The sequence below is a fragment of the Emydura macquarii genome, unplaced genomic scaffold (genome assembly GCF_026122565.2).
Source record: "Emydura macquarii macquarii isolate MOO-44397 ecotype Brisbane River unplaced genomic scaffold, CSIRO-AGI_Emac_v2 contig_2825, whole genome shotgun sequence".
Taxonomy (NCBI): Eukaryota; Metazoa; Chordata; order Testudines; family Chelidae; genus Emydura; species Emydura macquarii.
The window spans coordinates 1,017,733-1,030,319 of NW_027132962.1; the positions used below are offsets into that span (position 1 = coordinate 1,017,733).

A 12,587-nucleotide genomic window follows, 5' to 3' on the forward strand; every position below is an offset into this window, starting at 1 on the left:
TTGAGAATTAGGGCTTTCTATATGTAGAAATTGACCGTATACTGACTTTATTCTATAAAAATGACTCTGCTTTGGAAAGTATTCTGGTCAATTTCCCTGTGTAGACGGGCCTTTAGGGAGCTATAACCAATTCCCTTCAAGCCTGCTTCCATTCTCTTGTACTAAGTGGATCTTGGCCAGGAAAGAATCTGACCCTTTAAAGGGAAACAAATACATTTTGAAAACATAGATGGTGCATGGATTTATTAAGATAGAAGGAGGATGAGGAGACTGAAGAGAGAATATTAATGGGCCCAGAACTTGTAATAATTCCAAAAAAATACTTACTTTGTATTAGTGTAACAAAAGGTTCTGCTCACTAGTTAAAGTTGGACTTTTGATTTTTGGAGAGATTTCACATGAAGATGCAAAAACACATAGTTTTACAGTAAAATATACACATTCAGCATAGGACTTAAAAAGGAAAGAAAAAACAAAACCAAAAAACCTTTTTGTATGTTACTTTCCCAATTTGTAAAATAGAGATAATATCTATGCATCTTTGTAAAGTGCTTAGAGATCTTTGAATGAAGATCTCTGTGCAAGTGTTGGCGTCTTGTTTTACAAATGGATAAACTGAGACAGAGAGATTAAGTGATTTATTTGATGTCGCCCTTAAAGTATGTGACAAAGCAGTAACAGATCCCAGGGGCTCAATCCTAAAATCAAGGAAGTTGGTGAAAGCTTTCTTTGACTGGAATGGAAGCAGGATTGTGCCCCAGATCTTCTACCTCCCAGTTCTCTGCTTTAGCCAAAAGACCATCCTTTGTCTTTAGTTACTTTTAGGCTTCACTTCTTCAGCTTTTATATGCTTATTAAGTTGTATATAAATTACATAATATAAAATATATGCTCTTTTGTTCACAATCTTTTTTTCTGTGTGGTTTGGGAAAGGTAGATTCTATACTATACTTATTATACTGATTAGGCCTGATAAAGAGGAATAATTATAGGAAGAGTATTTGTTGTAGTTTATAACAATAGATATTTGAGATTTGTAACTAATTTTACTTTCTACTTTGTCTAGCTTTAGATTATTTGAACAAATATGAATCTTGTTAATTGATGTTTAATGTTTGCAGGGAATTTTGCCTTTGGACTATCTGAATAATAGTGCTCATTTCAAAGCTGAGAGCATGTTTACAAATGCTGTTCAAATTCTTGAGCAGTTTAAGGTAAATAAATTAACATTCAAGTAAACATTTGAAATGAAAAATATTTCATGCCACTCTTTAAAAACTACTACAGCACAGTATGTACATATAAGATTACATTTTGATGATGGTGTATTGTAAGTCAGAGTAAAAGGGAAATCTTATGTACATACTATATGATATGAATTAAATAGATAAAAAGCAGATCTGTGTGGAATTGAAAATTACTTGTTTAAATTTAAGAAAAACCATAATCTTTTTGAACAAAGAATTCTTTTTTACTGTCCTGAGCATAAATGATGAAGTTTAGTAATGATTATTATGCATTATACTGGTGTAAAGAATTTAATTTCTAAGAGTCCAGCTGGTCCTTTGGTGTGTATATACAGCTCACATTGAAGTAAATGAGTAATGCTTGCTTATGTGAGGGCAGAAATTGGCCCTAAATTTAATTGTGATATCTGAAAAGATAAATAGGTTGTTATAGATCAGTCTCTTTTTTATGCAACTAGAGCTGGAACATTCCAAGCTCAAAGTTCAGGGCCATTAAATAACTTAATCAGAAGGTAACAAGTACCTGTCTGCTCCATGAATCGTAATGATCAGTAAGTATCTCAGCCAGCCATTTTCTTTCTTTCCACAACACCATTATTTCTATAGAATTGATGATATTCTTCACCTTGTACATTTGCCTCTTTATTTAATAGGGTGTTTTGTCTTCCTGAAGTTGTTCCTGGTTCTTCATTTTCACCAACTTTTACCCTGTCTTTTTCTAGTGTTAAATTTTCTGTTTGCTATCTTATTTTTGAAGCCTTTTAGGGGCAGAGGTTGTGTGAATTTGAAGGAAAAGTGAGATAACTCAAAAATTACGGGAAGTAGCTCAGCATCTTAAAGAGATGCCAAGTGGATCTGTAAGTTTCCTATTATGGACAGATCTGACCACTACTTGTACTTCCTGGGGAGGATTTTGTCCTGAAGGAAAGTGAGATATATAGGAGATTGTTACTTTTAAGTTATCAGATCCTGTGAGCAGTATACTAGAAATTCCCTTACTGTCTTGTATGCATCCATTAGGCTTCAGATCAAACTGGTGCAGGAAGCCTGAAAGATATTTTCAGGGACCTCCAGGCTCAGTGACTATGACTGCATCAGAACCTTCCATTTTTTTTGTACGTCCAGTCTGAGAAGTCCAGTAGCATCATTTCAACATCTTTACAGCAGTGGATTAGTTCCTGTCTGTTGGAGTCAACACCAGTGGTTTGGTATGATAAAATTATCAATTCGATTCCTTGATTGTGTTTAGCTTTGACTCTGTGTTCAAAGTGGAGCCATCCGGTAAACATCAAGATCTACGTTTAATTGATTATTTTCCCTCACCTTTTACACTCTGGAAGTCCTGCTGTGAGAATTTCTCACATTTGCCTTTCTAGGAGCATGACTGAATCTTTAGGGGTACTCTTTCAGCACAGTGCAAGGAGTTGTTTGCAACCAACTATTCACAAGAGTAGAAAACCCAAATCCCTGTCCATTTTGTTGAAAATTTGGTCTTTGTTACTTTTTTACAGTATTAAGAACCTTTCCTATGTCAACCTAAACACTTCCCTAACATTAATTTTTAGTTACAGCTTTTATGTTAATTGTTTTCAAATTTTATTTGCAGGTTAAGATGACTCAGAAAAAGGAAACTACATTTCCATTTCTATTTACACATTTTAAGTGAGTGCATTTTACATTTTTTATATTTTTAAATGAATAAAAATGATTGTTTTTTTTAACTTTGATAAGTACATCAGAGTTACGAACACTGGAGTTACAAAGTGACCGGTCAGTCACACACCTCATTTGGAACCGAAAGTATGCTATCAGGCAGCAGCAGAACAACATCCCCCCCCCCCCCCCCCCAAAAAAAAAAAAAAAAAAGGCAAATTCAGTACAGTATGGTGTTTAAATGTAAACTACTAAATAAATAAAAGGAAAGTTTAAAAAAAGATTTAACAAGGTAAGGGAACTGTTTCTGTGCTTGTTCCATTTAAATTATGATGGTTAAAAGCACCATTTTTCTTCTACATAGTAACATTTCAGAGCTGTATTAAGTCAATGTTCCATTGTAAACTTTTGAAAGAACAACCAAAATATTTTATTCAGAGATATGAACATTTCAGAGTTATGAACAACCTCCATTCCTGAGGTGTTCAAAACTCTCAGGTTCTACTGTATTTCAGTGGAATAGGATAACAGACAGTCATTAATCCACAGAGATGCAGTCTCTCTTTCAAGAGTACTGTGAGAATGGTATCCCAAATCTTGCCCTCAGCTGAGAGTGGGAGTTGTGCAGGTTTATATAAAAGTGGATTTTTTTCTTTAAATTCTTCCAAAATATAAATTCTATCACATAACTTTTAATTATACTTAAAATAAATAATGAAGATTTCCTACTAAGAATAAATATTTGTGGCTTTTTTTAAACAACTGTTCAGCTTTAGTGGAAGATGTTAGAAACTTAAAATTTTGCAGGAAGTTAATCTGTAGGTCATCTGTAAAAGTCACATCTGTCTCTTGAAAATTAGATTTGACTTGGCAGAGTTTTAAGAGTTTTTAAAATGTATTTTGTTCATGGACAAAATATATCATTCTGAAATTGTTAAAACTAATAATCTCCCAACATTCGATTGACAATATACAAGTATACATACATAAATTGAGAGGGAATTTCCATTGATGAGAAGATGTCTGAGGATTCCACTGAAGTAGAATGGAATTTTAGTTTGTATAGTTAGAACATTATGGGATATGATTTGTCCCTTTTCTTCTGACACTTAGGTGTACATATGTCACTGTTCCGACACGTAAATGATCCCCCAGAGTCAATAATGAATCGATTGGAAATAAATGAGTTTAATTATAAACACAGGAGTAATATAGATTTTTAACTAGTTATAAAAGGACATAAAAACAATTAAGCATAAAACATAAACTGATATAAGAAAGTATTAAACAGGCAACTAACTATAAAGACCTAATCTAATATTAAGCAGACAGTGGTTCCCTGACCAGGAATCAAACCCTGGTCTCCCAGGTGGCAGATAGGGACACTTACCACTATGCTACACATACAACTAGTTGCTGGTAGGAAACAGAAAGGGGTTACACTTGCTTGTAGGAAACAGAAAGGGGTTACACAAACTGTTAACTGAAAAGCACAGAGGCAGAAGCAGTTAACTACAGGAGGGAATGCTTTCACATAGAGATTTCACAGACAATGAGTTAATTACAGGGCACAGAAGGGCGGGGGGTCACACGGGCAATTAACTGCAAAGGGGCAAACGGGCAATTAACTGCAAAGGGGCAAACGGGATTTAAAACAGAAACTGAAAGAGAGAGAGGGTTAGCAATGGGGGGGAGCGGCTTCTGCTTTCAGGGCAGGTTTAAAACAGAAACTGAAAGAGAGAGAGGGTTAGCAATGGGGGGGGCGGCCTCTGCTTTCAGGGCAGGTTTAAAACTGAAACTGAAAGAGAGAGAAGGTTAGGATCTTACCAGTCCCAGCAGGAAGAGTTGCAACATGACACCCTGAAGCTAAACAGCAACACAGAGCAGGCTTACACGTTCAGGCTCGGAGTCCGGAGCCGTCGAGAAAGAGACAGGCCAGCTGATGGGTCAGGCAAACTGTGAGTTCTCTCGCTGGAGCCTGGGGCGTGCCCCGGCTTTATACTAATGGCTTCAGGTGGCCAAGGTTACTCCTGATTGGAGGGGAGACATTTCAATCAGGGCAAACCTTTGGCTGGGAGGTGAGCCGACCGTTAGGGTGGCTGTGCTACAGGTCAGGTAGACAGCTGCTCACAGTCACCTGGTCAGTTTCAGAAATTGCCTAATAAGGTCAGTTTCAGCAAGAGTGAGCTAATGGCCTAATAAGGTCAGGTCGAGGTTTTACTGATGCACCAGGTGGGTAGGTGGGGGCGAGAGGTGGACATATCAGGTACTGTGTTGCAACAGTCACAACTGAATTGAGAGAAAATTTTCCATGTGTGGATGTATTAGGCTTCAGGCCATACAAAAAAAGGGACCTTGCAGTGCACAACACTTATGCCCCACTTCCTCAAAACTTGCAGAATTTACACTCTGTATGACCTCCATTTCTTTTGGTGTACTTTAGTGTGAGCTGTGTTCTAACACATACACCCACTCACCTGGTGACCCCTCCTCTCACATAGGTTGTTTGTGCTTCTGACAATTGTGACTGTGGCTAGAGTAGATCACAGCTGAGAATGCTAAATTGAGAGCAGACTGATAAAACAGGGCAGATGCACCCCCAAACTGGTGGCTTATCCTATAATTAGATTCACCAAACCAGTATGAAAAGTGAGCTCTTGTGTCACCACACTGGTTAGCAAGCAGCCAGAAACACAGTCCCCCAGGCAATCCAGCTGTTAGCACTAGAGCCCTGCAAATCCATGGATATCCTTTTTGTATCCGCCGACCATTATTGTGAATTGGATGTCATGGAGGTCGGGACCTCTGTGACTTCAAGGGCAGGAACAGCTGCCAGCCAAGGGTGCAGCAAATAGCTGATCAGCTGTTAGGCATTTGGCAGGGCTCAACAGCTGATCAGCTGTTGGGGGTGTGCTCATCAGCTGTTTGGGGTAACGGGCTCAACAGCTGATGGAGGGCTCCTGGCTCCAGAACAGCTTGTGTGTGGATGTGATTAAATCTAAAAGAGGGAGGGTGGATTGTGGGTCGGGTAAAAGTTCATTTCAGTGGATTGGATGCAGATCCACATATTTGTATCTACACTGGGCTCTAGTTATCACCACCCAGACATCTGGTCTCTCCAATGAGAGGTTACTGAAAACCAGATAATGTTATAAGGTTCTTCTGATCCCAAAGAATTGGCCACTTTCCCAGGTTATACTTTAGACCTTACTCAAAAACCACTCTGAAGCCAATCCTTTAGTATCTAAAACTCAAGGTTTAATGATAGGAAAAAAAAGCAGTATTAAATAGTTAAAAGAATCATATGCATTACAAGTGATTTTCAGGGTTCATAGATCAGGATCATAGCGTGATGTTAAATCTGGTAGCTTGCAAAAAGTCTCTGGTTTACCCAAGTAGGTTGGAGGTCATTCAGTCCCTCGTTTAAAGCTCTTCTTCATTAGAGATCATATTCAGAGATGTGGAGCAGAACTGAAGAGAAAGTCACGGTTTACAGTTTATAGCTCAGCCCATATGCATGGGAAGTTACTGGTCAATATGAAGTCCAGGGTCACATGAGCATGGAAAGTTACTGGTAAAAGATGGAGTTTTAGGTCATATGTCCTCATCACATGTCCTTACATGCTATGCTGACTCACGATGCAGCATTGCCTCAGTACTTTCTGAAATGTCTCCAGGAGGGTCCCATCGGGTTAGTTGAGTCTCTTCAATGGCCCATTAATGGGATCGCTGGTATGGATGTAAATCTGTCATTGGGGCATCATCCAAAAAAACAATATGTTTGCGACACAAATATATAGCCAATATTCAATACTTAATACAAAAGGTGATACATGCATATAAACAGAATTGTCAAATTTAGCAGATTACAATTTTTCCATTGATACTTTTCATGACATATTTTGTATCAAATTTAGTGCAATTGTGTAACAGTGATACATTTGTGATTGTAACAGTAGTTATAAAGCGGTGATGATAGGTGGTGATACGTTAGTATATACCTGTTATCATTTCTTCTACACAGTGTCACAACAATAATCTGCATTGGGGCCAGTCTGACTATGAACTCAGTTAAAGCTACTTTCTTCCCAAAAGGATTTCAGTTTTGAATTAGGTCCATGGATATGTCTTCAGTAATACTTAATTCTGCCTTCAGTTCTTGTAGTGCACCAAAAATGCTTTGTCATTTGGAGCAGCTGCCTTTTCTTCAGGAAATGACACTGACTCTAGTTTCTAGGGTATATAAATCCTGAGTGCTTTAAAGATCTCATTTTGTAATGTAGATTAAATTCGTTAAATAAAATTCTTGTCTTGGTGATCAGAGATTATTTGGTGTGGTATTTTATACCGTAGCCTCTTCAAAGGGAAAGATTCAGGATCTTTAAGCTCTCAGACCTCAGTCAGAGCAGTCTCAAAAGCATATTAAAATGTTTTAGTCAAACCTCTGATTAGAAATGACAGTTTTGTTAGCAAAGAATTTGTGTATCCATATGGAACAAAAATACCATATGGAACAAAAATTCCATATGGGAAGGAGGGGCATTCATCTTTTTATTTCTGTCTGAATCTGCCATAAGGGTATTGCTTTATTTCCTGTTTTTTTCCACAGAGAACTGTCCAGTTCTGTATTATGATACTTAACTCTTAGGTTAATGTTGAATGTATCTTTAGGAAGATATAAATGTTGTTGACTTCATGAGAGCCAAGTGTTCTGTATCTGTTTTGGTTTTTGAGTGTTGGATCAATTTAAGTGGAAATCCGATGGATATTTATAATTTAACAAATATGGGTGGGGGGAAAATGTTCTTTAAACTTAATATGAGCCTGTAGTAATTTTGTTGTACAGTCTATTGCACAAGTAAAATTAAACGGAACAAATTATTGTTTTCTTGAGGTTCTCTTTGTGATTCAGTTATAAATCTAATTTCATAGATGACTTTCTAGTATGCATTAAAAATAAACAAAATACCATAAATGTGCAAATTAGCTTGCAAATATTGTATTTACAGCATGGTGAAAGGTTTTGGATTAGCGCATGGCAATTTGTGGTTTGAATCCTTTTAACCTTTTATCTTTACTATACTAAAGATAAATATTCTTGTCTTGCTGAGGTACTGAAGATGAGTGAACTCATCTACAATATGGTGATCTTTCCAATTTAATTCTGGGGAAGGAAGATGAAAAGCCTCGCCAGACTCACCACTCAACCCTCATAACAGTCCTAAATTTCCACGAGTCTTCCACTTAAAAACTTATTGCTAGGCAGGTTACTTGACACCAGGGCTTGATTCTGCAAAAGGTTCATCACTTTAGCTCTGATCTTGCAAAGCACATGCTAAACTTAACTGTATGAGTAGCCTCATTGACTTCTTGGTTTAAAATTTAACACATTCTTAAGTGCTTGATTGGATTAGGGACACTCTACGCAGCATCTTTCAGGATTGAGGCCCCAAAAGGCAGCATTACTATTGTTTTACAAATTATCTATAGCTGACAACACAGTACTTGTTCTTTCATAATTATTTAGATTGGATAAGATTTCACAAAAAGGAAGAGTAAAATTTTACTGCTATATTAATATTCTCTACTAGGAGAAAAAATTTTTAGAGCTGAAAAAATAGGTTAACATTTTTAGTTTATTTATATTTCCTCTTGTTTTAGGAAATAGTGTAAAATAAATGGCACAAGCACAAATTACCTCTCATAGGCAAGGCTGCCCAGAGAGGAGGGCAAAAGGGGCAATTTGTCCTAGGGCCCTCATTTGAGAGGGCCCTCAAACTTGTGGAATTTGAGTGAGTGGCATTGTGACCTGGCACAGGGGATTGCAGGGTCACTCAGGTTTGGTGACCAGGTGTGCCAGGTCACAATGCTCAGAGAGGTGAGCTGAGCCCAGCCCCACAGGACAGAAATTGCCACTATGGGATGAGTGTGGGGCAGACAACCGCTATCCCCTCCTCGGGCCTCAGTTTTAGGGTGAGTAAGGTGGGATGCCTGAGTTTCATATTTTGTCCCGAGTCCCCAAAAAGCCTTTGTGCATCCTGGTGTACAGGACTAGAGTTAGCAAGCTGGAGCAGTTTGACCTCTATTCTGTCCCACAGACAAATATATCCTAATGCATTTGGAGTAAGAAATTATTTGGTATGTTGTATTTTGTTGTAATTGGAAACAGTACAGCCGCATCCAAATTACTCAGAATTCAGTGAAAATGTATAATATTTGGAGATGTAAGTAAGCTTAATGGAAGATTTACACACAGATTGTGATAATCTGTGATTGTTCTTGTCTGCTTTTGCTGTTAAGCAGGGTTCTATGTCTGCGTTCGCTCCAGGCACAGCTGTCCTTCTCATTATAGTAAGAATAACTCCCTTCCCTCACTATTCAGTGATGGGCAAATTTGTACAAAGGACTTAACTGCACTTTTTTTCTAATGCTAGAAATCAGAAACTTGCAACACAGAAAAAGAGCACACACCAATTGAATGATCTATCTCCACCTAATTTACAGGTCTTTTGTGAGTCATTATTAACTAAAATTGGTATAGGGCTTTGAGAGCCTCTGAAAGGTGTTGTAGAAATCCAAAATGTTAATATGATTATTCCATTTTTAGAATATTATTAATTTTATTGTATATTTTAAGTAAGTGAAAAGTCAGTATAGAAGTTCTTTACTAAGTCCCTTTTAAAAATGATCAGTTTTAAAGGATGTGTGTGTGTTTATATTAGGCATATACCACAAGGAACATGGATTTGAAATCTTTTTTAAGTTGTTCATAGAAGTATGGATTTTCACAAATTCTGGAGCAGATCTGAATCAGAAATTTCTACTTAAGAAATTCTGTATTTCTAGCTGGGGTACTCAAATATTTTCTTTTGAAATTGTTGACAGAAAATTGAATTTTTGACAAATTGAAAATTTTCACAGGAAGCATCTGCTTTCTGTAGAAAATTTTGACTCCTCATTGAAAACATTTTGTTTTGTTTTTGTTAAACTTTGTACAGTAAAATAAATCAATTTTCCAACCAGCTCTAATTTCCAGATACTTTGTTACCAAGTGCCCTGGGAAATTTGTATGTCAACTCCAGATTCCATGCCTCGAAAATTATAGTCTTTGATAGATTCTGTATTGCTGAACATAATAATTTGAAAGCATTGAGAGCTTTAAGACCCTTGACTCATTTCATGTTGACATAAAATCCAAACTTAATGAAATTTACTCCCATTTACATGAACTTTTGGCAATAGAGAGAAATTACATTGAACTGAAACAAAAGTCTGAGTTCCACAAGTAATCTGTTGTCTAGAAAAATTGTGGCTAGCATGATGTGCATAGGATGACAGGGAGGATTGTAACTCTGCTCTTTTGCATGTGGATTCCAATTCCACTTTTTTGCTTGATTCAGCAGTCAAACATATAAAGATGAGGAGGACAGATGTGACCACTCTGCAATGCCATCATAACTTGAGTGGTGTATGCAGAACCAAATTGAGGTGAGTTAGAACTCTGACAGCCCTAGCTATTTATAAGGAAGCTTCTGGCTCTGAGTGAGTTAATATTGTTCACACCTGAAAGTCTGGCAGACACCTTTATAGAGGATCAAATCTGAACAAAATTATACCTTGAGTCTAGATCTGAGGCAGTGTTACAAGTGTGAAACTCTTACTTGCCAATTACAAGCCTACTGCAGATTGAACAAGACCCATGACCTGCTTCCACAAGAATGAATCACGTTATCAGTAAGGTAGAGAACAGTCCCTCATTTGTGTGGAAACTCATTGTGTGGCTCATGCCACTGGAAAATTCCTTTGATTATTTACTCAGACTTCAAGAAGGTTACATGAAGAAAAGCTTCATTTTGTTTGGTCACCCCTTCTACCTCTCCTGTCCCAGAAAAAAAAAAAATCAAAAGCTGTTTGCTTAGCAAAACAGGAGACTTTCCTATTATGCATGTTTCCAAAGTTTAACCTTTTGACTTTTGCACATAAGAAAGGAAGGTAACAAGATGCCAGATACCCTAAATAAAAGGAAGAGTGAGAGAAGACAAATAGTAAAATAAGTCCCAGCATTTGTCAACAGGTAAAAATTGATGTCTGAAGAAATAATCTTTCTCACTGCAGTGTGGTTGTAGCTGTGTGAGTTCCAGGATATTAGAGAAGCAAGGTGGGTGAGGTAATATCTTGTATGGGACCAATTTCTGTTGGTGAGAAAGACAAGCTTTTGAGCTACACAGAGCTCTTCTTCGTCTTTCTGCATAATTAGGCATTATTTGCCATGGTGACAAAAAAGAAAATGGAGATTGTATAATGTGAAGTGGAGAGTACATCTTTGAAGTAATCTGAGAACTTCAAAGAAATGCCACATACACAGACACATTTATTCTGTCTTTACTCTCACCGTGATACCTGAAGATGTAAAACTGCCTTGTCTCCCTTCCGTCTGATGTTCTTTCAAAACTGGTGTAGTAAGGTATGCATGCAAAATTGACAGTTGGTGCAAAGAAAAGGGGGTGATTTTTTTTCTGTGCTTTTAATATGAGATTTTGTCTCCGGAGGTACCATTACATATGGTGCCTCCTTTGAAGCATCCTATTATTGGCAAAGAGGCTCTTGTGGTGTTTCCTAATTCCAGGGCAGATGGTATTTCCCATAATGAACTCTGACAGTTGATGTGAAGAATTCTGGGGTGTGAGAAGGAAACAAAGGAGCAGGAAAGGGACTACTATACTAAGGAGAAGTGTTATTAATGCAGGGACTGTTTCTCTTCTACTTGCCTATCATTTTACAGTGCAGTAAGATTTACAGTCCAACCCCATTGATCTGAAGGCTTTGGGATTCAAATGGAACCATGACATAAATAGGAGATTAGTTTATCAGGGGAGTCCACTGGTGTTCTCTTCACTGTGTTCCAGGTTGAGGAAAGTCTACTTCCCCATTGTCATCTAGTTCTGTTTGTGTGGCCTCTTCTTCATCCTGTTAAAAAGAGGGGGCTGAGATTTTAGCCTGCCTGTCTTTGCTGAATCGTCTTGTGCATGTTGGCAAACAGGCTCACCTTTATCCTGCTGTTTTTGAGGAAGTTAGTTGGCGGTTCTTCACTGTTTTCCAGGTTCTGAGAGCATCTATATCTGTATCTAGTGGAGACTCCCATGTTGCCCTGAGAGACAAAAAGGCTTAACTAAAAATGGTTGTACTATATTGATAAAAGTTACTCTTGAAAGTGAGAGTGATTACCTCTTGGGTTTAAAAAAAATGAATGAGTGGTTTATAATCTGCATAAGTCACAGCTAAAAATGTCAGTCATTATCTGTTCTATTTAATATACTGTTCATAAACCTCACATTTAAGCAGTGTTTTAGAAGATAACATTGAATCAAAGCTTTTAACAGGAGGTTGAAACAATCCTTCTTAAAAATCAGGCTTCCTACTGTTTTCCAGTTTCAATAGCACCTGTAGCAGCTTTTAATTTCTACAGAAAAAGCTCACTGGGAATTGCTTTTGCCTAGTGCACAGAAATGTGACACAATTTGATTTACAATAAAATAGGGAAAAAGGTAAGGTTGAGAAGGCGCTAAAAAGATAATGTATTAGATCATGTATCCCCAATATAACTTTATACACATGCAGTTTGCTTACTTCTTCATTTTATAGTGAGCAAGGACTGGTTCATTAAATGGTATAGCCAGGGCATAATTT

At 37.4% G+C, this 12,587-nt stretch overlaps 1 protein-coding gene across 2 annotated transcripts in view; it reads left to right on the forward strand.

Annotated features, from left to right (window-relative positions):
* The window catches only part of PIGN (phosphatidylinositol glycan anchor biosynthesis class N), a 152,614-nt gene that overhangs the window by 66,084 nt on the left and 73,943 nt on the right, over positions 1-12,587 (forward strand). For both annotated transcript variants that reach the window (XM_067567929.1, XM_067567930.1), the window contains exons 11-12: positions 1,122-1,214; positions 2,854-2,909. In XM_067567929.1, coding sequence (XP_067424030.1) covers positions 1,122-1,214; positions 2,854-2,909 — 149 coding nt within the window. The remainder of the gene's footprint in view (positions 1-1,121; positions 1,215-2,853; positions 2,910-12,587) is intronic.